Source organism: Lepidochelys kempii, chromosome 2 (assembly GCF_965140285.1).
Source record: "Lepidochelys kempii isolate rLepKem1 chromosome 2, rLepKem1.hap1, whole genome shotgun sequence".
Classification (NCBI taxonomy): domain Eukaryota; kingdom Metazoa; phylum Chordata; order Testudines; family Cheloniidae; genus Lepidochelys; species Lepidochelys kempii.
Genome location: NC_136381.1, coordinates 204,636,710 through 204,662,498, shown reverse-complemented (window position 1 = coordinate 204,662,498; position 25,789 = coordinate 204,636,710). Strand labels below are relative to the sequence as shown.

General features: G+C 39.4%; 1 protein-coding gene across 2 annotated transcripts in view; it reads left to right on the top strand.

Moving 5' to 3' along the window:
- PLCL2 (phospholipase C like 2) overlaps positions 1 to 25,789 on the top strand; it is a 189,622-nt gene that overhangs the window by 141,469 nt on the left and 22,364 nt on the right. Inside the window, exon 5 of one of the 2 annotated variants that reach the window (XM_073333540.1) lies at positions 4,697 to 4,772. The exons of the other annotated variant lie outside the window; for it this stretch is intronic. Within the exon in view, the coding sequence (XP_073189641.1) occupies positions 4,697 to 4,772 (76 nt within the window). The remainder of the gene's footprint in view (positions 1 to 4,696; positions 4,773 to 25,789) is intronic. 2 annotated transcript variants of the gene reach the window in all.

Sequence of the window (25,789 nt, the reverse complement as noted above, 5' to 3'; positions counted from 1 at the left end):
CCTATGTTCTTTCTAAAATGTAGGCAAATAAAAGGGAGCAACATATTTGCACACAATTTTGTGCCTGAACCTGCCCCCACTGAGCTCAGTTAAAAACTTCTGTTGATGTCAGTGAGAGCAGGATTGGTCCTATAACTCCCACTGAAATAAATGGGAGCAGAATTGACCCTTAACCTATCCATAGCAAAAATTAACAACTTTGCTTAATTACATTAGGTTTTCTTTAAATATAGCCAGTGCATGTGTTTTCAAAGAAGGCTGAAGACTAGAAACAAGCCATTATCGCCCTCGAAGGAGATATTTTTGACTAAAGTCAGTTTCATATCAGAATAATTTTTAATGACCTACAAAAGCAGTTTCACAAGTTTTCTTCACGCTTTGTGAATACATTTACTGAAAGATCTGGCAGTTTTCAGGCCAATCTAATTTTTCAAGTCAAAGTTACTAAGTACTTTAAATAGGGCTTTGTAGTAGAATCTGATTGCAACTTTTACCTCTCCGTGTTACATGAGTACTTATGCAACTATTTTGTTAAATTCCTTTCCAGCTATGAAATTAAACTAATTTACCTCATCTACTTTGCTGATACAGTATATAAATAAAAAGAGCATATTGATTTAAGAATTTCTATTTATCTTTGACTTGCCTCCTTTCTTTGACTCCTTGACATCATTGCATTGCCTCAAAGTCTAAGGAGCAGTTTTATCATGCTTCTGAGACTTGTTCCCCAGTTCTCTTGAAAGAGATTATTAAGCTGTTTCTAAATATTAGTGAGTCTGATCTGCATATATAAATTTGTTCTTGAAGGGAAGCAGAACACAGACAGATTTTCTGAGTGTAAGACATAGCTGAGTTTGGGCCAGAATTAAAATGATGTAGGTATTATGAGAGTAATGTTGCTTAAATATAAACATATGGCAGTAAGCTAATATATTATAACACCAATATTTCTCAAAGCTGTTCCAGAACAAAACATTTTGAATGGGCAACACAATTTCTCTCTGTTGTGACATAATTACAGTCTGTTGCATGTTTGAGCTCTGTCACAGAAGGGATTCTAGAGTGAAAGAATTGTTGATAACAGGAGAGAGAGCTTAAAAGTTTGAAAGCCATCCATGCAAGACAAGTCCACATTTTAGCTATCTTTGCTGTACCAGTATTATAGGCAGCAACAGATACAATTGTAGATTGATTTTTCTTTTTAATTTGTTAAGAAGGAATCTTTTTACTAGTTATTACCCACAGCGAGCTTTGGCATTTTCCATTGTTATCAGTGAGAACAGTATTGGGGGCCATAACGCCTACTAAAATAAATGGGAGCAAAATTGGGCTCAATCCTTGTTCCAAAGACACTCAGTCTAAAAATAGACAAAAGGTGCCATATCAAAGTAGAGTGATGAGATAGTGATTGGCCATGTCTTGGTAATACAATGCTACATTAAAATGATGCTGTTTTTCTCCTTAAGCTTGTTGTTGCCAGTCAACAAGTTTCCTATAAGCATCAGGGCAGACGTGTCTCTTCAGAGGGATTTGAACATTGCAAGGTAGTGGTGTTGCTAATGAGCTCAGGAAGGGGTTCTCTGCATTGGATCTGGTATGAAGACAGTATAGAGACAGTTGTGGGAGAAGCAGACAAACGTTGTATAGAGGGAGGAAAGGGGAACAAAATAAGGGTAGCGTTATGGAGTTATATAGAAGACAGTGACAAGAAACTTGACCTTGATGCAGTGGGAGATAGTGTCGGGATTCAAAGACAGGGTGACATGGATAAAAAATTAAGCAAAGAAGATAGTCATTAGTGGGTGAGTTTTGTAATGTCTGGAGCGGGAGTCATATGGGCATTTGGGTGGCGTACATTGGTAAAGATGGGAAATGAGGAGGAAATGAACTTATGACCATAATGAGGAGTTAAAAACCATTTGATACTAAACACTGATGGCTGAGAAGTTTAGAATGTAGGATTTGTTGTTGGTACAAAACTAAGATGTTGCTTGTCTTACATTGAGGTAGATTTTCAAAGAGATGAATGGATTTTTAGTTACATGACATCTCTTGTCTTAAAAACTTAAACTTAAAAACTTACCAATTTTGCCTTACATAAGTATATATGGTTACTTTCGTATCTGCAGTATTCCCTTTTACTTCCTCTTACATACTACACAGAATACCTGGAATTCAGTAAATATGTATCTAAGTTATTTAAACCATTATCTAAGGCAACTGGTAGGTTTTTATGAGTAATCATCTTATTAACTCAAACTGCTCCTAACAGAACACTTGCCCTATTCCGTTCACATTAAAATGCTCTTTAGGAAAAACCCCATATGTGCTTTTAATTGGACTGTACAGCTGTAAATTAGATTGTCACTTGTTGTTGTATATTGGCATTCTGATTAAAACAGTATCCACACATTCTCAGGGAATCATTTCCAAGGTAATTTTCATTTTTCAAATCGACAGGATTCTCCTCATAGGGAGCGGTGCAGTCTTGTTTCAGCTAGTTAGTAAAATAACATGTTCTGGTATTGCAAGGCTATTTGTGATTTAAATCAGCTCTGTCTTGGTTCCTAGTGTTCAAGCCCATTACAGAAGCAAACAAACACACACTTCATGACATGCATGTTGAAACAACTGGCAAATTCCTTGTCTTTCAAGGACATCTATAGAGCAGATAAATTGTAATTTCTAACTGTTGCTGAAAACATATCACTAGTGATGAACACCATGAAACAAAATACTCTCACAGCTTTCTCAGGACAAATTGGGAATAAACAGCTTGCAGTGATTCTCAGAAAGGCTGTTTGGGATGACATACAATATTTGGGGTGTTACAGCTTTCTCTTAGTTAAAGTATGACTCTCTCTTTAAAATGTTAGCATCTTCAGTATACAGTACTTAATTATCTAGTAATCAGTTTAATTTTATTTATCGAGCAACTTTTGCCTCCATGGGTGCCAAATGTAAGTTTATGTGCAATAAATAGTCCAACAGGGGAATAGATCAGCACTAATATTTCAAATGCAGCTTAGTTAAGGTAGATGTGAATTTTTTCATCCTTATTTAGTGTTGTGATAGGGACTTCTGGAATCTAATCAGAAATCAAGACAATTTGATTTTTCAAAATTAAGTAGAGGAATGGAAGAATTAGTTGTATAAAATGAATAACCCAGTCTGAAATAATGGGTTCCAGACTCTAGAACAGAACTCTACGGTTGTGGTTCATGTTCTGTTTAGTTCTGCCTTAAACATGAGATCTGAGCTGCTGCATATTTCTTTGTATTTTAACATATGTACCTTATAACCTTGTAGTCCTAGAAGAAGGGCCAGAATTACTTTCAAATAATAATCTTTAGTTTGTCTAGCCCAGCTTTCTGTTTCGCTGGAAGTAAAAGTTACAGTTAAATTTCTGTGGTATGGTCTATGTCAATGCGGACATCAGGTTCTTCCTCCTCACTCACTGTGAAAGGCAAGAAGATCACCTGTTGTGACCCAGAATCTAAGGCTTTCTCCTCTTTTTCTCCAGTTTGATTCATCCCTTGCTCAAAGCAACATGCAAAAGGAGGCCTCAGCTTCTCTCAAACTGAGAACACTTTAAAATAAAAATGGGTGAAGGAACCCCTCCTCAATTGTGCCTGTTGAAGTAACTCTCTCCCGGGTGGGTTACCTTAAGGTTTTTTTTTTTTTGCTGTAGAGCTCATGCAGATGCCTGTTGAGCACAGGGAACACGTTCTCTCAGGAAAAAGAAAATTCCATCTAAATATGCATTAGCAGCAGGTAAAATGTAGAACCTGAATCACTAAAACAATTTCTATCTGGCAGAGACAGCAGTGAACAAGCTTTGCCGCAAAGCTGCTGCCTAGCATTCCTTATACCCTTCACCAGGCACTATTGATTCGAAGTGCAGGCAACTATGGATGCACCCCTGATTACAGAGCACCAAATTTGTTAAAGTATTTAGGTGCCTAACTCCCATTGATTTCTGTGGGAGTTAGGCGCTTACATACCTTTACAAATCTGGCCCTGATTGCTTAGAGCAGGGCTTCCATAAGAAACTCTGTCTGGAACGAGCTGGTGAAGAAGTCAGTGGTTTCCTTTCTTTCTGCTCCTTCACGTTCCAACTCCCTCTTCTAGTTTGGCCTTGAGTCTCTTGTTCTTCCTCTATAGGATGTTTACTCTCTACAGATCAAACCACAAAAAGGTAATTATAAGGAACCAATCTGGAAAAGCAGAGGGAGAGTACACAGAGAACAGAAAATATGGGATGGTGATTGATTGTCATCCTGAATGTCTGGGTGAGGAGGAGGAAACAGCATCCACGTTGTCTTGACCAAACTATAGAATGTGAATTAGCTGGTAAATAGGAATATATTTCCCCTTTCCTTTGACAAACAGTGGGCTAATGGTAAACCACAATGTGTTTTGTTAACCTCTTCACAAATCCCAAACCACCAGCACCACATTCCTCCTTCCTTCATGTTAAATTTGGAGCATCCCTCTGCCTTGTACCAACAAGGAAAACAAAGATGTGCAAAAACTAATAATAGATGTTGAAATAATATTTGTGGCTTCAAAACTAAATAGTCCAGAGTTTAAGCACATATCTTTCAAAGATACAGCTGTACCAATAATTATTAATATTTTAAGACAATTTTATAAATATATGTTTGAACAGTTTAATCTGATATTTTCTCTGCAGATGATTCAGACCATCAAGACTCTGATTGAAAATGCAAATAGTGTATATGAGAAGATAGTACAGTGTCAGAAGGCTGGTAAGTGCAGGCTCTCTTTTTGAAAAATTAAAATACAGTAAGGCATTTCTCCTATATTTTCATTTTTTTACAAAACTTGGATTGGGTTCATTTATTCTACGAATGCACAAAACAAAATTATTTGAATTCATGCAGGCACGAAAGCAGTAAAAATGGACCTTCCTAATATTGATTTCATAATGGACAGTGGGGTCTGTGGCGTTCCAACTGAATTTTGGAAATCATTCTTTTTAATCCTTTTAAATTTTATGATTGGACATATTCTATTTTAATAAAGCAAAGATAAAGTTTAGAAAATACACGTTGATATATTTATGAATGAGAGATACTGCGCTATTCCTATGTATTATTACACATTCAAGGCCATGCTTTTTAAGTCTATGCCAGAGGTATTGCTCAACATGCTGATGTAGGGGCAGGGCACAATGTGCACACTGTGGGTCTAAACAGATGCTACTTTCTAGAACGTACTTTAATGCCAAAGTGGTTAAAACATTGTGTTTTCTTAATTGTTCATTAGACTGTGGAAAATATAAAATATGCATCACTAGACTTTTGTGTGTTGAGGATATATGAGAGATTAGGGAGGCATATTTTTTACAATAAAACCTGTATCAGGGATTCATGTCTCATCATTTTCAATTTGCAGTGTTACTCAGATATCATATGGTTCATTTGGGTTAGATGAAGCCCAGGAACATCAAGTGAATTGCCACAAAATGCCATAAATTAGTTTAGCTGGGATAAGAACCCAGGCTCTCTTGGCTTCTGGTCATTTGATCAGTTAGCATCCTGCATCCTTCTGAAAAGAAACACCTAGAATATGTTGACTGAGTAAAGAATTAAAGTGAATAGATTCCACTAGAAAATGAAAGTTTAATGGAGTTTTAAATTTTACATATATATAATCACATAAACTGCAGGTTATATATTCTCATTGCATTGTTTCCGTCTTTTATTTTACTTCCAAATAGACAAATTGCTCCAGTGTGCTCTGTATTTTGCTGTTGTTGGAATTATGCCATAGCTGGTCCTTGACAGTTTGAAAGCATTACATTTGTATTGGTAATAGGAGGAGGTTCTATGTTCCGCTTAGGACCACATGGTAAGAAGCTTTAATTCCAATCCCAGATCTGACAGTTATTTCCTCAGTGACCTTGGACAGTTTCCACATCTGCAAACTGAGAATAATAATACTTACCTTCCAGAAATGTTAATATTTTTAACAGTCATGTCATCTGGGAAGTCTGGGGTACATACACCTGGGTATACATGTGTAGGGCATATCTATGGAAATTATGTTGTGCTGTTGCACTAATGTGATGAATCTGTATTGACAGAAGAGGTAGAAGTACTAAATAAAGAAAAAATCCTTGATGATTGGATCATGTACTGTACTGTATTAGTGTGACAGTTCATGTAAATGTAGCAAATGGCTGGTCTGAAAAGTTGATATGATCGTGTCCAGTGTAAATAAGCCCTGCGATTGTTTGATATGAAGAACAGCTGGAGAGAACTTAGGCCTGGTCTATGTGGTGAGTTAAAGCATAGCAAGCTAGAGTGGGAAGCTGCTGATGCCTTTCCCCACTGCCTCACTTCTGCCAGAGCATTTCACCTGTAACTACGCACAGCAGTGTGGACTCAGCCTGCTTTTTGCTACGGATTGTAGCTATTCGTACACTCTGCACCACTGCCAGTAGTATGTAGTGTAAATCTATCTAGAGAAAATAAAATGAGGGAGATCCTGAAGAAAATCTTTTCAAGGTCAGTCCCTTAAATGTTAGTTAAAAAGGGAGGAAAAACAGACACATTAATGGGAAAGCTGAACATTAAAGAGAATAATGCCCTGCATTAGCACTACGCTTTGGAGAGGTACAGTGTGTACTCTTTTCTGCACCTAACTACCTCTGCTGATGAGTGCAGGAGACAGGGCAGGGTCAGGACCATTGCCCCACCTTCACCTCACACCTGGTGAGGAAGCTAGTGCTGCTGACAGGACTAATATGGAATAGTGGCTTTACTCTGAGACACAGCATAGTTGGCCACTGTGCAAAATCACAGGCCTGGGGAATGCTCCTTGTTTCGTCTTCTCCCTCCCACCATATTCCATATGTTTACAGGATCAACCACAATTTGTTCCAAAGTAAATTGCTGGGAAATTGAGAAGAAGGAGAAGAAGGTTAGGGACGTAGGCAGCTTTGCCAGTGGTGATGATGCCTTGAAATAAGCTTTGTTGAGAAGGTTGATGCATAGGTGATGCAGGGTTACATGCCCTCCGAGATTTCTGCCAGGGTGGGAGTTGGGCTGAGCGCAGCTGAAGGGACATGCCTGGGAAAGGCACCCAGAGCAGGGAAGCGAGACCAGGCTGGCAGCACAGCTGTCTGCCAGAGGGGGCGCGGGGAAGCCTGTTGAGTCCCATCCCTTCTTTGCCGGCCACCACAGTTACCTGCTCGAGTACATATCTGGACTAGCCTGCCTGGGGTATGCAGAAGGGAGCTTGGGGAGTCGGGGCAATGGGTGGGGGGACAGTGGGTACTGGGGGTGCTACAGGTGGGGTGGGGAGCCCAAGGAGTCAGTGTGGGCCTGGGGCAATGGATGGGGGTGTGGGGGAAAGCAGTGAGGGTTTGGGGGAGGCAGTAGGGGCCTGGGGGGATGGGTGGGGGAGGCAACAGGGGATATGGGGGCCAGGGGAGGCAACAGGGGCCTGAAGGGATGGGGGGCAGCAGAGAGGCAGCAGGTAATGGCGGGGATCTGTGGTGGGCTGGGAGAGGAAGCAGGGGCCTGAGGGGATGGGTGGAGAGCCTGGGGAGGCAGTGGGGCCCAGGGCCAATGGGAAGGGATGCGGGGAGGACAGGATGCCAAAATACAAGTTTGCCTAAGGCCCCGTTTTTTCTAAAGCCAGCCAGGGCACTGTGGGTGGGGGGCCAAGAGGATGTTGCTGCAGCGTGCCTTGACAGTCACGAGGAAGTTGACTGTTGCTGTGGTGGCGGGGATGGGGACTACCATTGTGTCCCCCTACTATCAGCAGTTACCAGTCACCTGTGATTTGGTGGATTGCTTACTAAACATGAAGTAAAGAAAATGAGAACTGTTCAGGCCTTCCTGGATCAGCGGGTGCCAAAGCTCAGTGGATAAGCAGATCTCTGGCTGTAGAACACAAGCTGTATCGTCTCTATTTCAAGAATGATCAATCAACACCAGAATTCATCAATAGAAGAAATAATTTACTCCAATCTGTACTAACAAAAAAAAATGGAATTTCTCCTGCTTTGCATGTATCTTAACTTCACCTTGGCGTTATGTACAAGCAAAAGACATACTTCCAATAATGTTCTTTTCCACTGATACTGTTACTATGCATTTTATGCTTAATTAATCCTACTTAAAATAATCCTGGCCCCTGCCCTCATATGCTACTCTGGCACCATATAGCGTCCATGAAGGTGCTGCAACTAGGTGGGGGAGAATTCCCTATGCTTATTCCCTTGCAATCCCTGGCATAGAGAGTAGGGCCAGGGCTGGGAGGGGGAATCTCTGTACTGATGAAAACTATGAAATTGTGGCCTGCAAAGAAGGGGGTCAAAGGGCTTGATCTAATTTATGCTAGTACTACACCAGCTGCCACCTGACCCAGGATCTGGGCAGTATAAAGGTGGTTTGAAGCCACCCATGAGGTAAAACACAGAATCTGTCCCACTGATTTTTTTCAGAAACTGTCATAGGTATCAGAATAGTTTATTTGCTTTAGAATGACAGCGTAGTCAATGGAGTTCATACTACCCAAAGTATAAGCACCTGTTACAGATGCCTGTAAAGACAGTCTTCCCATTCCATAAGTAGTCTCACATTCCTATGCAGCCTTTCCAACTTATCCAAGTACTAAGGGTCAAGTGTCTTTATCTTTTGTGTTTTATATTTACAGTTAGCATAAGAAAAATTAGTCAAGGAAGTGCAAATTATTGAATACTTCCCATTGACTGCATCTGTAGGCAAGATCGAGCACTATAAAACCCCTCTAAGTATGACCAAAAGGACATAAGCATTTTTTTCCTTACAAAAGATAATAGTGTTTCTTGCCATAGAGCTATAATCCTCCAAAGTCAAATGTAACAATATTAGTCTCTGAATTCAGCAAGAGGAAGATTATTTTTAGGTTCAGTATAATCAATTCATTATACAAGCTTAGCAGTTTCTTCTATTGTAGCATCTATGGGTAAGCTGTATTTTTCATTATCCATTCTGCTAGCATCTTTTACAATTCACATTTTTTTCAGTTTTGGTTTACTTATTCCTTCAGAACTTTTAAGAACAGTAAAATGGAAATCTTAAACAGTGTTACCCACATTAGTATCGCTTATTTGGGGAAAACAATGGCCTTGCATGATCCAAAACAATGATGACAGGCACTAAAAGTATTATATACTTTTTGCTGAAGCTCCTGCACAGGTTCTCAAATTATGGTCTGTGGACCAGGGGTGGTTCACAGAAAGGTGGTGGATCACTAGGTGCAGCTCTCCGGCGTGTTTCCAGTTACTAAACTCCATTAAAAGTTGCTAAAAAATACATGCTGTCTTAATATTACTCTTCTGTGTAATTATTTGCTGTGGTTGTTAGAGGTAAGTTATCAAATACAAATGGGGATTAGTCTGTATAACTAGGTATACAATATAGATTCCATGAGACAATCTATATTGTACACACAAAATATAGTCCTGACTCCAAATTACAGGAGGAATCTGGTGTTCGGTTGTTTGGGGGATTTTTAATTGTAAAAAAGAGAAGAATTGGGGAAGTTTCCTTTTATCTTTTTAATCAAAGCGTCCCTAATACTTGTGCACAATGAGTGCAGGAGGAGATAACAAACCCATTGGTTCAGTGCCTTGGTCATAATACATTGTTACTTCATTCACTGAGTTTAGTAAGAGAATACTGATAGGCTGTTAACTGCAGGTGTGATTGTGCTGCCGTAGTGTAAGATTGTTAATGCTGAGCATTTCAAAAAGCATACAACTACAGTAGTCAATCTTTGGCATTTATATAAGGATGTAGTGTTTTTTCCCAATGGAATTGCTGTTTTCTGTGAACGTATAGGACTCTCTTGGTAAATAAAAATAGATGCCATGCACAGTCCATGTATGTTTTTAAATTCATGTTAATTATGCCCAGACCTGTTTTCAGACTTTAATAATAGTTGAGCCAAGAGTTTTATAGAAAACCTCGTGATTTACTCTTTTTTAAAATAAAGTAAGTTAATACTAAAATTCTTATGGTATCAGATGTGCACATAGTTAAAATCTTGGAATTTCAAATTTTCGTGAAACAGGCATTTTTCATATCTTACAAATTTACTGCTCACCCTGACTGTAGATTTACTATAATCTGTCCTAATACTGTATAAACAATCAATATACACATTTATTAAATAATGTATTAACTTTTCTGCAGATGACTGGCTTACTGCAGTTTTTCTGTTTCCACACTTTGTTCTGAAAAGGAGTGATTATTTCTCTCCATCCTCTGAAGAAGCCAGTGATACGGAAAGTAAACTCTTGGGAATTAAGTCCTGCATACCAGTCACCAGGACTCAAACTACTTATGTGATGTAAAAATACAAAATGTACTACAAGGATCTTTGACTCGCCAAGGGTCCCAGTATTCAAAAAATGGTGGTCATTGATCTTGTATGCTTTGTACAGAAGAAATATTTTCTGCTTTATCACATTGGAACACATGGTGTATGTTGTCTGAAGGAGTAGTCCTATGACCCCATGAGATAATATGCTGTTTGCCCCGTCACTTTTAATTATTATTTTTAAAAAACACTTTTTGATAAAATTAATGTGCACTATTTACCCTAAAATATCAAAGTCAGAGGAACAGACTTGGGAGCAGTAGACTGATGATTTCACATAGGCTGTATATTTTTCTAGAGTTACTGGGCACAAAGATGTACTTTAAGTACATGATTTAAGGCACTAATTTTGCAGTAGAGCCTACTCATGCCAGGTACCCCCCTTCAGAGCCTCTACGTGGGATGTGGCCTCCAGTGGATCCCTCAGTTTCCATGGGTATTAGGCTGCAGGAACTGAACCTCCTGCTGGTTCTGTGTGGGGCAAGATGTTTTGAACAAGCACTGGAAACTTTGAGAGGAACCTTGCACCTCTCCGATTCATTTCTCCTCTGGATGGGGAAAACTGGGAAACCAAAATGCAGCAGTATTTTATTACAAGCAATAATTAACATGTGCCTCTGTGGGCAACTTTTTCTTTAGATGGAAAAAGGTGAAATAACTCTTTATTAAAAAGTTGAGCTGGTAGTAAATACACTAAATTTTGCAACCTAACTGACTAAATAATCTAAATATTTTTATTTAATAGGTACAAAGAAATAGTGTGCAAAGAGGATTCACTATGCCTTCAGAACAGATGGATCATTTTCTTTCTTCCTTTTAGTAATCACTTAACAGAGACATCATTTCAGAAGATACAGGATTTTCTATTAGCTATACCTGGCAGTTTAGCAGGGAAAAAAAGTGACACTCCTATAGAAAAAGTGCTGTCCTATGGAAAAGCCTTTTTAATGAGCAGAAAAGTAATTCACGATGGAAGTCTTCAATTTGGGAATAATCATGTATTTTATTTTTTAAAACTATAATTATTGCAAAAGCATATTCTTGTGTTTCTCTATGTGAGAAACCCATTCATTTCCCTACAGTGGGCGTTCCCAAACCATTGCAAAGCATGGACCACATCTTAACAGAGAGAATTCCTTGTATACTACCTCCCCTCCCATTTATCATCTCATGTACCCATGACTTCCCATTCCCTTGGTGGTCCAATAGTATGTCTGTGATAACTACAGCAGTTTCTTAGGAAAGTATTTAATGCATTTTAGCTGTCTTTTAGCAGCTTGAAACAAGGTTCATGTAACTAAATAGTTCACTACTGACCACATTGTTAGAGTAATTGCCCTACAGATCAATCTGTATCTAGCCATCCTCAATAAAACAGGCAACTATTCATAAAATTTAATTAGGTCCAAGACTCCCTTGTTGCTGAGGAATCGCAGTAATCTGAGGCATTAAATTGGTTAAGGGTGACCAGATACTCAACACAATTAATATTAATAACAAGGGGGAAGGAACACAAGCCAAAATAAGGAAAGAATAGGTTAAAGATTATTTTTATGAGTTAGCTGTCTTCAAGTCATCAGGACCTAATGAAATTCATTTTAGGGTGTTAAGGAACTAGGTGAAGCAATCGAGGAAACATTAGCAATTATCTTTGAGACCTGATAGAGGATGGTTGAGGTCCCAGAGGATTGGAGAAGGTCAAACATACCCACTTTTAAAGGGGGAACAAAAAGGACCCAAGAAATTGTAGATCAGTCAGCCCAACTTTGATACCTGGAAAGATACTGGAACAATTATTAGACGATTCATTTGTAAACACCTAGAGGATAATAAGGTTGTAAGGAATAGCTAGCATGGATTTGTCAAGAACAAATCATACCAAACCTCCTGAATTTCCTTCTTTGACAGGCTTAACGGTCTAGTGCAGCAGTTCTCAAACTGTGGGTCAGGACCCCAAAGTGGGTCGCAACCCCATTTTAATGGGGTCACCGGTGCTGCCTTAGACTTGTTGGGGCCCAGGACTGAATCCACAGCCCAAGGGCTTCCGCCCTGGACACCAGGGCTCAGGTTACAGGCCCCTTGACTGGGGCTGAAGCTATTGGGTGTCAGCTTTGGCCCCCTCCTGCCTGGGGTGGAGGGACTCGGACTTTGGCTTTGGCCTCCCTGCACCCGGGGTGGCGGGGCTTGGGCAGGCTTAGGCTTTGGTCTCCCTCCTGGGGTCCTGTAGTAATTTGTGTTTTCAGGAGGGGGTCGCAGTGCAGTGAAGTTTGAGAACCCCTGGTCTAGTGGATGGGGGAAGCAGTAGTCATGATATATCTTGTTTTTAGTAACACTCTTGATACAGTCCCACATGCATTCTCATAAGCAAACTAGTAAAATGTAGTCTTGATGAAATTACTATAAGGTGGGTGCACAACTGGTTGAAAGACCCTACTCAAAGAGTGGTTACCAATGGTTTGCTGTCAAACTGAGGACATATACAGTGGATCCTGAAAAGAAGCAATCCTGGGTACAGAACTATTCAGTATTTTCAGTAATGACTTGGATAGTGGAGTGGAGAGTGTGCTTATAAAATTTGTGGATGACACCAAACAGGGAGAGGTTGCAAGCATTTAGGAAGACAGGATTAGAATTCAAAACAACCTTGACAGATTAGAAAAATCTAAAAGCAACAAGATGAAATTCAATAAAAACAAGTGCAAAGTACTTCATATAGGAAGGAAAAATCAAATGTACAACTACAAAATGGGGAATAACTGGCGTAGTGTTGAAAGAGATCTGGGGGTCATAGTGGATCACAAATCGAACATGAGTCAACAGTGCACTGCAGTTGTAAAAAAGACTAATATTCTGGGGTGTATTAACAGGAGTCATAAATAAAACACAGGCGGTAATTGTCCTGCTGTACTTGGCACTGGTAAGGCCTCAGCTGGAGTACTATCCCCAGTTCTGGGTGCAACACTTTGAGTATGACTACACTGTACACTGCTTTCGTCGATGTGTAGAGTACATTACATGCTTCCGTAGCATAGGTATAAATAGAAGGGGAGACTGTAAGGCAATGCTTAGAGGCGAGTAGAGCAAGGACGTGCCTGAGCCCTGGGGGTATGTACCGTACACAGCTCTCTACTAACCCAAGCAGTGCCTTTTTAGCAGCGTAGTGTCCCACTGCTTCCCCATTGCTGAGATCTTTCCTCGCCACAGCGAAAGGCTCCAGCAGTGGGGCAAGGCTCCAGCAGCTCCCAGCTTGGCAGTGAGGAAAGGCTTGACAGCTGGGAGCTGCCAGAGCTTTTCCCCACCACAGTGAAAGACTCTGGCAGGGAAGCAGTGGGGACAGTCTGTGGCAGCTCCCGGCTGTCAGTTCTTTCCTCGCTGCCTCCCCACTGCCAAGCCTTTCACCGACGTTGCTACGCACGGCAGTGTGGACACAGCCTGCTTTTCACTGTGACGTGTAGCTACACATACCCACATACACTGCCGCCGGTGTGTAGCATAGACATAGCCAGAAAGGTGTGGACAAATTGGAGAGCGTCCAGAGAAGAGCAACAAAAATGATAAAATATTTAGAAAACCAGACCTATGAGGAAAGATTAAAAAAACTGCACATTTAGTCTTGAGAAAGGAAGTCTGAGGAGGACCTGATAACAATTGCAAATATGTTAAAGGCTGTTATAAAGAGAATGGTGATCGGTTGTTCTCAGTGTCCACTGATGGTAGGAGAAGTAGTAATGGGCTTAATCGGCAGCAAGGGAGATTTAGATGAGATATTAAGAAAAACTTCCTAACTATACAGCTAGTGAAGAACTGGAATAGGCATCCAAGGGAGACTGTAGAATCCCCATTTTTGGACTTTTTAAGAACAAGTTGGACAAATACCTGTCAAAGATGGTCTTGATTTACAGCGCAAGGGGCTGGACTTGATGACCTCTCAAAGTCTCTTCCAGCCCTACATTTCTATGATTCTATAAATATTGAAGTGAGACTTTGGTGTTATTTAAATAAGTATCCTACAGTACAACACAATAGGCTTAATTCCTGATTAGGAAATAGGATCTGCTATCTTGGACAGCTTCACCCCTGCAGAGTCCCACTGACGTACGTCTTAAAATAGATGAGCTGATCCAAATCTTTACATAGTGGGGATGTCCAAAGATTTTGTCTACAACTGTATTAATTTCCTTGTTTCAGCAGATGCTTGTTGCATCAGGGTTTTTTCCCATTTTCTGGATTCTGGAGCTGTCAGCTTTTTGGATTTTTGTTGAGAATGAATTGCTTCATGGAATAGCATATTAACTCTGAGTAAAAGCTTATACACTTTTATAATTAGTGTCTTTATAAGTAAAAGGAAATTGCACTATTATCATGCTATGCTCTTTTGTTCTATGGCTTGAAGAACAAAAAGAGAGTTGCTAAAATAAGAATAAATCCTCATCCTCACAAGCTGCGAACATACAGTAAATTTATATTGTCATTAACAAGCTCAGTAGGAAAATCTTTTAACTGGACTTGTTCTCTTAATTAAACCAATTCCTGGTTTAAGTCAGTAATAAGATTCTTGTGTATCTCTTAAAATTCAAAACTAATTCTGAAGTAAGTACAATAATTTCACTCATTTTGGTTAACAATGCATTGAGTAAGCTAGAGTTTTGCTCTTGGTCTAATTTATCCCATAGTGGTGTTTTTGTACCTGTCTTATACTTTATGAAAGCAAAAATTGAAAGGTATAAACTTTTTGGTAAGCTGGATGTTTTCCTTATTATTTTTAAGTTTCAACAAAATCCAGATGGCTCTGTTGGTTTTCTAAAAGTCAACACATTGCTTTCAGCTGAACATAGTTGTATTTTTCTGAATAAAATATCTGCATCATTACAGGAATTTTATGTAGCTCACGAAAGCTTATGCTCAAATAAATTTGTTAGTCTCTAAGGTGCCACAAGTACTCCTTTTCTTTTTTTAGGAATTTTATCTGTGCTAAGTAATGAAGACATATAGTACAGTAGAACCTCAGAGTTACAAACATCAGAGTTACAAACTGACCGGTCAACCACACACCTCATTTGAAAGCAGAAGTACACAATAAGGCAGCAGCAGAGGCACCAAAAAAAAAAAAAAGACAACTACAGTACAGCACTGTGTTAAATGTAAACTGCTTTAAAAAAAAAAGGAATAGCAGCATTTTTCTTCTGCATAGTAAAGTTTCAAAACTGTATTAAGTCAATGTTCAGTTGGAAACTTTTGAAAGAACCACCATATTGTTTTGATTCAGTGTTACGAACATTTCAGAGTTACAAACAATCTCCATCCCCAAGATGCTTGTAACCCTGAGGTTATACTGTAAGGCAATATTGCTTTGGTTCCCATTCCATATCTGTTATCTTTTATTATTCTTTGAAAGTTTAAAATTCTTGACACAGATCGTCAGCTACTTTAAATCAGCACAGATCCATTTACTTTGGCAGAGCTATACTGACTTACAGCCACTGAGGATCTCACCCCTAATCAGTTTTTATATATTCATTTCCAATGATATAATATGCAGCATTTATATAGATCGCTTATACATAAAAACTTTGAGATAATCTTTGTGGAAGAGAAAGGGTAACTAGATAACTCTTTTTATTTAGATTTTAGAATTCAATTAAATGATACAGGTTTTGACTAATTGAGAGAATACTTTTGATTTTGAGGTATTTGTTTACTCCAGCTTCCCAAGTTTAGAAGATTCAAATTGATTTGTGGATGTGCGCGCGCGTGTATCTATAGTGAAGACAGATTGAAAAAACACCTTAAAGATGCTTAAAGGTGAAATTGATGATTGTCCATCAGGCTTGTTAGAGAGGAATAGTGTAAATCTAGTTTCCACAGCAGTCCCACCAGGCATAGCTCTCAAGTCTGTAATTTAAATAAGGAGGTGCAGTTATAAGAGCCGGAAAGGGGCATGTAGTTTCTTCAGTTTTCTGCTACCCTCTTGCCCAGTCCATGGATCTTTCCCAGCACACTAGTATCAAAATGTGCCTCCTTGCTTATTTTAGCACAGATTGGTGTTGCGTGCCAACACCAAATTTACTAGGGGATTGCTCACAGTGAGATAGGGTAAACAAGATTTTTATGTACCACACACTACCTTTCAGGTGGAGTATGAAGTAATGTGAATCATGGATGGTCTTGTACCACAAAAGGGTTTACATTTATTTTCTGTTATTCGGTTGTTAAGTTTCAACTTGCAGAGGTGAAAAAAGGTTTAAAAACTAGTTAATTCATTTTATTCATCTCCCTGATAGTGCAGGATTGATCCTTACATTTTGTAGTTTCATAGGGTGAGATTCTGTGCTGCACCTGTAAAAATTGTAGCACGGGGTAAGATGGGCTAAAGTGACTTTAAGCCACTTTTGCACCCTCCCAATCCATGTTGTGGCTGAATAGGGACCAAGCGTGATTTAGACAGGCCGCCCGATGTTTGTCCAATTTACAGTAACCTCCTGGATCTTCCATATGGACTGCAGTAGCACCCACAGTCTCCACAGTACCATGTGCTGTGGCTCTGCCCCTACATGCTTCTCCCAACCCCCGATATCCCTATTTCAGGGGTAGGAAAGTGGTCCTCCAAAGACAGGCTGAAACAGCAGAATTTTCTCCCAGCCAGAACTCAGGCTTTTAGAGCTTATTTACACAGCTCCGGCTCTGTTCATCTGGCATACAGAGGCTGGAGCTCACCCATAGATTTTAATACCAAAATAGACCCATTATTGATTATTTAGTTTAATCTCCTACTTAACATAGGCCATAGAACCTCTCCAATAATTCCTGCATCAAGCCCATTGTCAAGGTTCCTCCCCCACTCTGAACTCTAGGGTACAGATGTGGGGACCTGCATGAAAAACCTCCTAAGCTTATCTTTACCAGCTTAGGTCAAAACTTCCCCAAGGTACAAAATATTACACCCGTTGTCCTTGGACTGGCCGCTACCACCACCAAACTAATACTGATTACTGGGGAAGAGCTGTTTGGACGCGTCCTTCCCCCCAAAATACTTCCCAAAACCTTGCACCCCACTTCCTGGACAAGGTTTGGTAAAAAGCCTCACCAATTTGCATAGGTGACCACAGACCCAAACCCTTGGATCTGAGAACAATGAAAAAGCATTCAGTTTTTTACAAGAAGACTTTTAATAAAAAATAGAAGTAAATAGAAATAAAGAAATCCCCCCTGTAAAATCAGGATGGTAGATATCTTACAGGGTAATTAGATTCAAAAACATAGAGAACCCCTCTAGGCAAAACCTTAAGTTACAAAAAAGATACACAGACAGAAATAGTTATTCTATTCAGCACAATTCTTTTCTCAGCCATTTAAAGAAATCATAATCTAACACATACCTAGCTAGATTACTTACTAAAAGTTCTAAGACTCCATTCCTGGTCTATCCCCGGCCAAGACGACTACAGACAGACACAGACCCTTTGTTTCTCTCCCTCCTCCCAGCTTTTGAAAGTATCTTGTCTCCTCATTGGTCATTTTGGTCAGGTGCCAGCGAGGTTACCTTTAGCTTCTTAACCCTTTACAGGTGAGAGGAGCTTTCCCCTGGCCAGGAGGGATTTCAAAGGGGTTTACCCTTCCCTTTATATTTATGACACCCATAACTTCAGTTTGAGCTATAGCAAATATTTTAGAAAGATATTTAATCTTGATTTAAAGACTTAAAGTGATGCAGGTAAATTGTTCCAGTGATTAATTATCCTCATTTTGAAAAATGTGTTGCTTAGTTCTAGTGACAGATTTCAGAGTCGCGGCCATATTAATCTGTATCCGCAAAAAGAACAGGAGTACTTGTGGCACCTTAGAGATTAACAAATTTATTTGAGCATAAACTTTCATGGGCTAAACCTCACAAATTTATTTGAGCACAAGCTTTCGTGGGCTAAAACCCACTTCATCGGATAAAGTGGGTTTTAGCCCACGAAAGCTTGTGCTCAAATAAATTTGTTAGTCTCTAAGGTGCCACAAGTACTCCTGTTATTTCTAGTGGTAATTTGTCAAGCTCAGCTTCCAGCTGTTGGAACTTTTTATGGTCTTGTCTGCTAAATTAACGAACCTCTATTCTCAGAAACGTTCCTGCCTTGTAGGTACTTCCAGACGGTGATACATCACCACCTAACCTGTTCTTGGATAAATTTAACAGATTGAGCTTCATAAGCGTCTCACCATAAGGGAGGTTTTCCTGAGCTTGGATCATTCTTGTAGCTCTTTCTGAACCCTTGCCAATTTCTCAAAACCCTTTTTGAAGTATGGACATTAGAGCTGGGCATAGTATTCCAATGATGATGTCATTAATGCTGTATGCCAAATTAATTCCACTTCCTTGCACCTACTCAATATTCCTTTCCTTATACATCCAAGCATTCCATTAGCCTTAACATCACACTGGAAGCTCATGTTCAAATGGTTATCCGCCTGACCTCTAAGTCCTTTTTAGAGTCAGTTTTCCAGGACACAGCCCACAATTATGTATGACTTGTGTTCTTAGTTTCTAGATGTATGATCATATATTTGGCTGTATTAAAATACATGTTGTTGAAATGATCCCCGCTTAAGATCACTTAAGATCTGTATAACACATGTGTCCATATCGTTATTTACCACTTCACCAACTTTTGTGTCACCTGCATACTTTACCAACAGTGATTTTATATTTTCTTCTCGATGATTGATAAAGATATTGAATAGCACTGAGCTAAAAACAAATACCTGTGGTACCATATTAGAAAAACCCCTAATGGATGATGATTCCCCATTTAATATTACTTTTTGAGATCTATCAGTTTTTATTCTATTTAATTTCTGCTACATTGATTTTATATAGAGTGCTTATTTTTTAATGTGAATGTTTTGTGGTGCTAAATCCAGTGTGTTACAGAAATCTAAGGATGTTATGGCAACACAGTTACCTTTATCAACCAAACTGGTAATCTCATTAAAAAAATGTGTCAAGTTTGTTTGACAAGACCTGTTTTCCATAAAACTATATTGATTGGCATTAATTATGCCAATGTCTGTTACTTCATTATTGATTTCTTCCTGTATCAGTTTTTCCATTATTTTGGTCTGGATCAATGTCACCTATCCAGCCTGCAGTTACCCAGAGTGTCCCATTTAACTTTTAAAAATATTGGCACATCATTAGCTTTCTTCCAATCCTCTGGAACCTCCTTAGAGTCTGAAGATTTGTTAAATAGCAACATCAATGATTTAGAGAGCTCCTTTGCAATTCTTTTAAAAATTCTTGGGTGCAGGTTATCTGATTCTGCAGATTAAAAATATTTAATTTTAGTTCCTGTTTAATGTTTAGGTTTCAGAGTAACAGCCGTGTTAGTCTGTATTCGCAAAAAGAAAAGGAGGACTTGTGGCACCTTAGAGACTAACCAATTTATTAGAGCATAAGCTTTCGTGAGCTACAGCTCACTTCCTCAGATGCATATCGTGGAAACTGCAGCAGGCTTTATATATACACAGAGAATATGAAACAATACCTATTCCCACCCCACTGTCCTGCTGGTAATAGCTTATCTAAAGTGATTTCCAGCACAAATCCAGGTTTTCTCACCCTCCACCCCCCCACACAAATTCACTCTCCTGCTGGTGATAGCCCATCCAAAGTGACAACTCTTTACACAATGTGCATGACAATCAAGCTGGGCTATTTCCTGCATAAATCCAGGTTCTCACATCCCCCCCACCCCCATACACACACAAACTCACTCTCCTGCTGGTAATAGCTCATCCAAACTGACCACTCTTCAAGTTAAAATCCAAGTTAAACCAGAACATCTGGGGGGGGGGGGGTAGGAAAAAACAAGAGGAAACAGGCTACCTTGCATAATGACTTAGCCACTCCAAGTCTCTATTTAAGCCTAAATTAATAGTATCCAATTTGCAAATGAATTCCAATTCAGCAGTTTCTCGCTGGAGTCTGGATTTGAAGTTTTTTTGTTTTAAGATAGCGACCTTCATGTCTGTGATCGCGTGACCAGAGAGATTGAAGTGTTCTCCGACTGGTTTATGAATGTTATAATTCTTGACATCTGATTTGTGTCCATTTATTCTTTTACGTAGAGACTGTCCAGTTTGACCAATGTACATGGCAGAGGGGCATTGCCGCCAGCAATGCCCCTCTGCCATGTACATTGGTCAAACTGGACCCTCTGCCATGTACATTGGTCAAACTGGACAGTCTCTACGTAAAAGAATAAATGGACACAAATCAGATGTCAAGAATTATAACATTCATAAACCAGTCGGAGAACACTTCAATCTCTCTGGTCACGCGATCACAGACATGAAGGTCGCTATCTTAAAACAAAAAAACTTCAAATCCAGACTCCAGCGAGAAACTGCTGAATTGGAATTCATTTGCAAATTGGATACTATTAATTTAGGCTTAAATAGAGACTTGGAGTGGCTAAGTCATTATGCAAGGTAGCCTGTTTCCTCTTGTTTTTTCCTACCCCCCCCCCCAGATGTTCTGGTTTAACTTGGATTTTAACTTGAAGAGTGGTCAGTTTGGATGAGCTATTACCAGCAGGAGAGTGAGTTTGTGTGTGTATGGGGGTGGGGGGGATGTGAGAACCTGGATTTATGCAGGAAATAGCCCAGCTTGATTGTCATGCACATTGTGTAAAGAGTTGTCACTTTGGATGGGCTATCACCAGCAGGAGAGTGAATTTGTGTGGGGGGGTGGAGGGTGAGAAAACCTGGATTTGTGCTGGAAATCACTTTAGATAAGCTATTACCAGCAGGACAGTGGGGTGGGAATAGGTATTGTTTCATATTCTCTGTGTATATATAAAGCCTGCTGCAGTTTCCACGATATGCATCTGAGGAAGTGAGCTGTAGCTCACGAAAGCTTATGCTCTAATAAATTGGTTAGTCTCTAAGGTGCCACAAGTCCTCCTTTTCTTTTTGTTTAATGTTTAGTTGATGTTTAACATCCTCCTTAGCTACTGTTGGAATAGGAATATTTCACTGCCACTGTAAGATGTGACTACATTATCCAGCTTCTTTCCAAATGCAAAGAAGAGAGATTTATTGAGCATTTCTGCCTTCTCTGTATCATTAATGAATAATATTTGTTATTAATAAAGTATGACATTTTAATAAAGTCTTGTGGTGTTTGATCTCTAGGCATCCATCTGTCTGTTGTGAGAAACAGGAAGCCCTGAGGCAATTAATTTTTTGTACCTTTATGACTTTAATCTTTATGTTGTACATTTCATTAGAGTGCAGTTTTATCTGAAGCAGTTTGTGGGCCAGTTAACATTCATTTGCTTTTAAAATTTCATCCTATTAGTTATGTGATTTAGACAATTTTTAAAATTAATGATGATCAAACTAATTTTTTAATTTATAAAACTATAGGTGATTTGATAGCTTCCTATTTAGTTCACATACCCGTGGAAAAAGCTTTTAAACTATGAGAAGTGAGTTTACAGTGATGGGAATGATGTAATCTGAAAAGCCTCTTCTATAAATAAGTGATGCTTTTTCCAGTAGAATCCCTCCAAGTTGTTTGCCACATGAATAAAAATTTCACTTAGCCGTCTCTATTACTGGTGCTTGGCATTTTGCTGGAGTTGGTTGCTTAAAGAAAATCCAGTTTCAAGTTCTTTTGACCATACAAAATAATCTGTTTAGAGGAAGAGTTTTGCTGTGTTCATTCTAGAGATTTGAGGAGAGAGAAAAGGTCATGAATCACCAACTGGAGCAGAAAACTCTATCACTATATTAATCAATACTGTTGATTCTGAAGTGGAAAAGAAAGCCATCATTCCAAACATAATTTTTTTATTTGATTCACTGCCAACTTTGAGTTTTGCTTTCCATGTAAGTAAGACTGAGAACTGTAAGTTTTATTTCATACAATTATTATTATTTTAATTCACTGCAAACAATGCTGTACTGCTGCATTAAACTTTAAGGCTGAAACTTTCAAAGCCCCCACTGAAAGGATTTTGATGCTCAGTTCCTATTATTTTCAGTGGAAATTGGGTATCCAAATCTCTTAGGCAGCTTTGAAAAATCTCAGTCTAAATGTTTGTAGTGTTAAATTTGTCATGTCTAAAATCAAATACTAGCCAAACTTCTTCTCTGGATGATTGCACATGTGAAGCCTGCTCTTTGTGTGCACGTGCCTGGCACGTATTCACTGGAAATTTTTCCCTTAGTGATACCCATTGGGGCAGCACACGCACCCTCGGTTGATGCTCATCACTGGTGTAAATTATTATGCCTGGTACAAATATCCCAAAATGGAACTGGTTATTCTGAGGATGGAACACTGGCACTTCACAGCTGACATACCTAATATACTGGACAGCACAAGAAATTTATTTTGTCTGCTGCTCTAGGTACATTAAGCAACAGCATAATGATAAATAATGTGTGGTGTCTCATTTGCAAATTAATAACTCTACAGGCTTCTATATCTGCCTGCCTGATAAGTTGTTTCTAGCTGATGAGAATTGTTAGCCGTTACTGTAATTATTACAGCTTAGACTTCAGAAAGTGAACCTAAATTCTAAACCATGAATTATTCTGACAACTGATGGCTCAAAATTCCTACCAGCCAGTTGTATCATTCAGTTTGCCTTTTATGTTTTATCATTTAAAAATACAGTTTTGGAATTGGAATTAATTTGCAAACTGGGCACCATTAAATTAGGCTTGAATAAGACTGGGAGTGGATGGGTCATTAAACAAAGTAAAAACTATTTCCCCATGCTAATTTTTTTCCCCTACTGTTACTCATACCTTCTTGTTAACTGTTGGAAATGGGCCATCCTGATTATCACTACAAAAGTTTTTTTTCTCCTGCTGATGATCACCCACCTTAATTGATTGATCTTGTTACAGTTGGTATGGCAACACCCATTTTTTCATGTTCTCTGTGTATATATATTTTCCTACTGTATTTTCTACTGAATGCATCCGATGAAGTGGGTTTCAGCCCACAAAAGCTTATGCCCAAATACATTTGTTAGTCTCTAAGGTGCCACAAGTACTCCTTGTTCTTTGTGCTGATACAGACTAACACAGCTACCACTCTGAAACCTGTCACCATTTTTGAGCTGTGTTGGCCAGCCCTTAATTCCTTGATGGAATAGGGGGTTATCTGATACTTAAACTACTGCAGCTCCCACAGACTGACTTTCTGCCACGGAAGACCCATAGCCATGGTTCTTCAAGCAAAAATCCAGAAGAGAATCAGAAGTTATATTTTTAAACCCTCAGATTACCTATTCTTAGGGCCTTATCAAATTCACAGCTATGAAAAATGCGTCACGGACCGTGAAATCTGGTCTCCCACCATGAAATCTGGTCTTTTGTGTGCTTTTACCCTAGACTATACAGGTTTCACAGGGGAGACCAGCATTTCTCAAATTGGGGGTCCTGACCCAAAAGAGAGTTGCGGGGGGGGGCGCAAGGTTATTTTAGGGGGATCGCAGTATTGCCACCCTTACTTCTGCACTGCTTTCAGGACTGGGTGGCCGGAGAGCAGAAGCTGGTGGCCACCCACCTTTGCAGGCTACGCCCCACCAGCAGCAGCGCAGAAGTAAGGGTGGCAATTCTATACCATGCCATTCTTACTTCCGCACAACTGCTGACAGCAGCTCTGGCTTCAGAGCTGAGCTCCTGGCCAGCAGCCGCTGCTCTCCAGCTGCCCAGCTCTGAAGGCAGCGCCACCAACAGCTGCGCAGAAGTAAGGGTAACAGCCCCCCCTACAATAGCCTTGCTACCCACCTACAACTCCTCTTAGGGTCAGGACCCCTACAATTACAAAACCTGACATTTCAGATTTAAATAGCTGAAATAATGAAATTTACAATTTTTAAAATCCTATGACTGCAAAATTGACCAAAATGGACCATGAATTTGGTAGGGCCCTACCTATTCTGTTCTGCAGGATCTCATTTTCATAATAATTTCTTTTGATAAATAATTCTCTTTCGAGAAAAGTTTGAACATGCTCAAATTAGTCTGTTTATTCTTGGTGCTGTTAAAATAGTTAATATAATAAGGAACCACTAAAGAGCTTTCAGTTATCACTGAATGCAGTAAGTTCACTAATAATGTAGTGGGTCCATGTGAGCATATTACATCTCTGCTCCAGGAACTGCCCTGGTTTCTCACCTCCTCTGGTTTTAATTTATGAGGTTTGCTATGGTTTGGGATCTAGCTGTTTTATGGCCTGTATGTCGTTTTATGTGCTATCGTAATGACTGGGATCCCTGGAGTGCTAGTTCCCTCTGGTGGTCTGCCGGAGCCAGAGTTTGCACCTTCAGATGCATCATTTCAGTCAAGTATTTAATTAAGATATCACTTGGTCCAGCACCTGATTGGCTCTGCAGAAGTGCTATATTGCTGTTTTTAATTATTAATAATGATAGCTATCTTTCATTCTGGGAAGTGTTATACTGTATTGTGAGTCATTTTAATTAATGGATTGTGGTGTTTAATTTACCAGTTAAGCCCAGATACTATGACAATAGGTTTATAAAAAGTCATTCAGAGATAAATCGTCACAAACCCAGCTGAAGATATTGGGGGGAATGCAAGGAGCCTCTCACCCAACCTTGGATGGCCCACGCAAAGGCCTGTCATGGTTTTACTGCTTATTTATGTGTGCCTCCAGAGGTGCCCATTGACTCAAGGGAGGCAGTGATGCAGTGGCCTACCAGCACGCACAATGAGCCAGCTGCACTGAACGAAGCAGATTGCATCATTCCAAATGCACTTGGCTGCTCAGGGTGAAATTGTACTACGCTGAAACATCATCGCTCCATGTGTGACAGTTTTGCTCCACATTATTCCCTATTCCTATTCAGGCCAATGTCTAAATGTTTCAGTTTGACCCTAATTACATTGATCGTGCTGAATTAGAGTTGTAGCGTGGAATGAGTTATAGCCTAAATCAAGAAAAAAAACCCTCCTTCTTAGAAGTAGTATAGCTTGAATTAAGTGTGGCATTTTCTCATAGCTAAAAGTTTGGTCCTAGCAAAGAAGAAAACCAGATATTCTTCCTCTCTGAGAGTAACAGTGTGTTTATAGATTTTGCTGGGGGTTTTCCTTGCACAAACATAGTGAATCATTAACAGCTGAAAGTTGCCTTAGCATTCTTGGGTATCATATGTAATCCTCATAATCTCTCAGAAACATTAGCTTGTTGTCCATTTTTGACAGCTGTCAGCAAAGCTAGAAAAGATGGGTAACTTGTGCTTTGTGGATTAGACAGATGGTATATACAGGAATACAGCTCTGAAAAAATCTAATAATTCAGGTTTAATGTAGTCTAGTGTCTGTTATCAATCAGACAGTCCAAAATATTAATGAT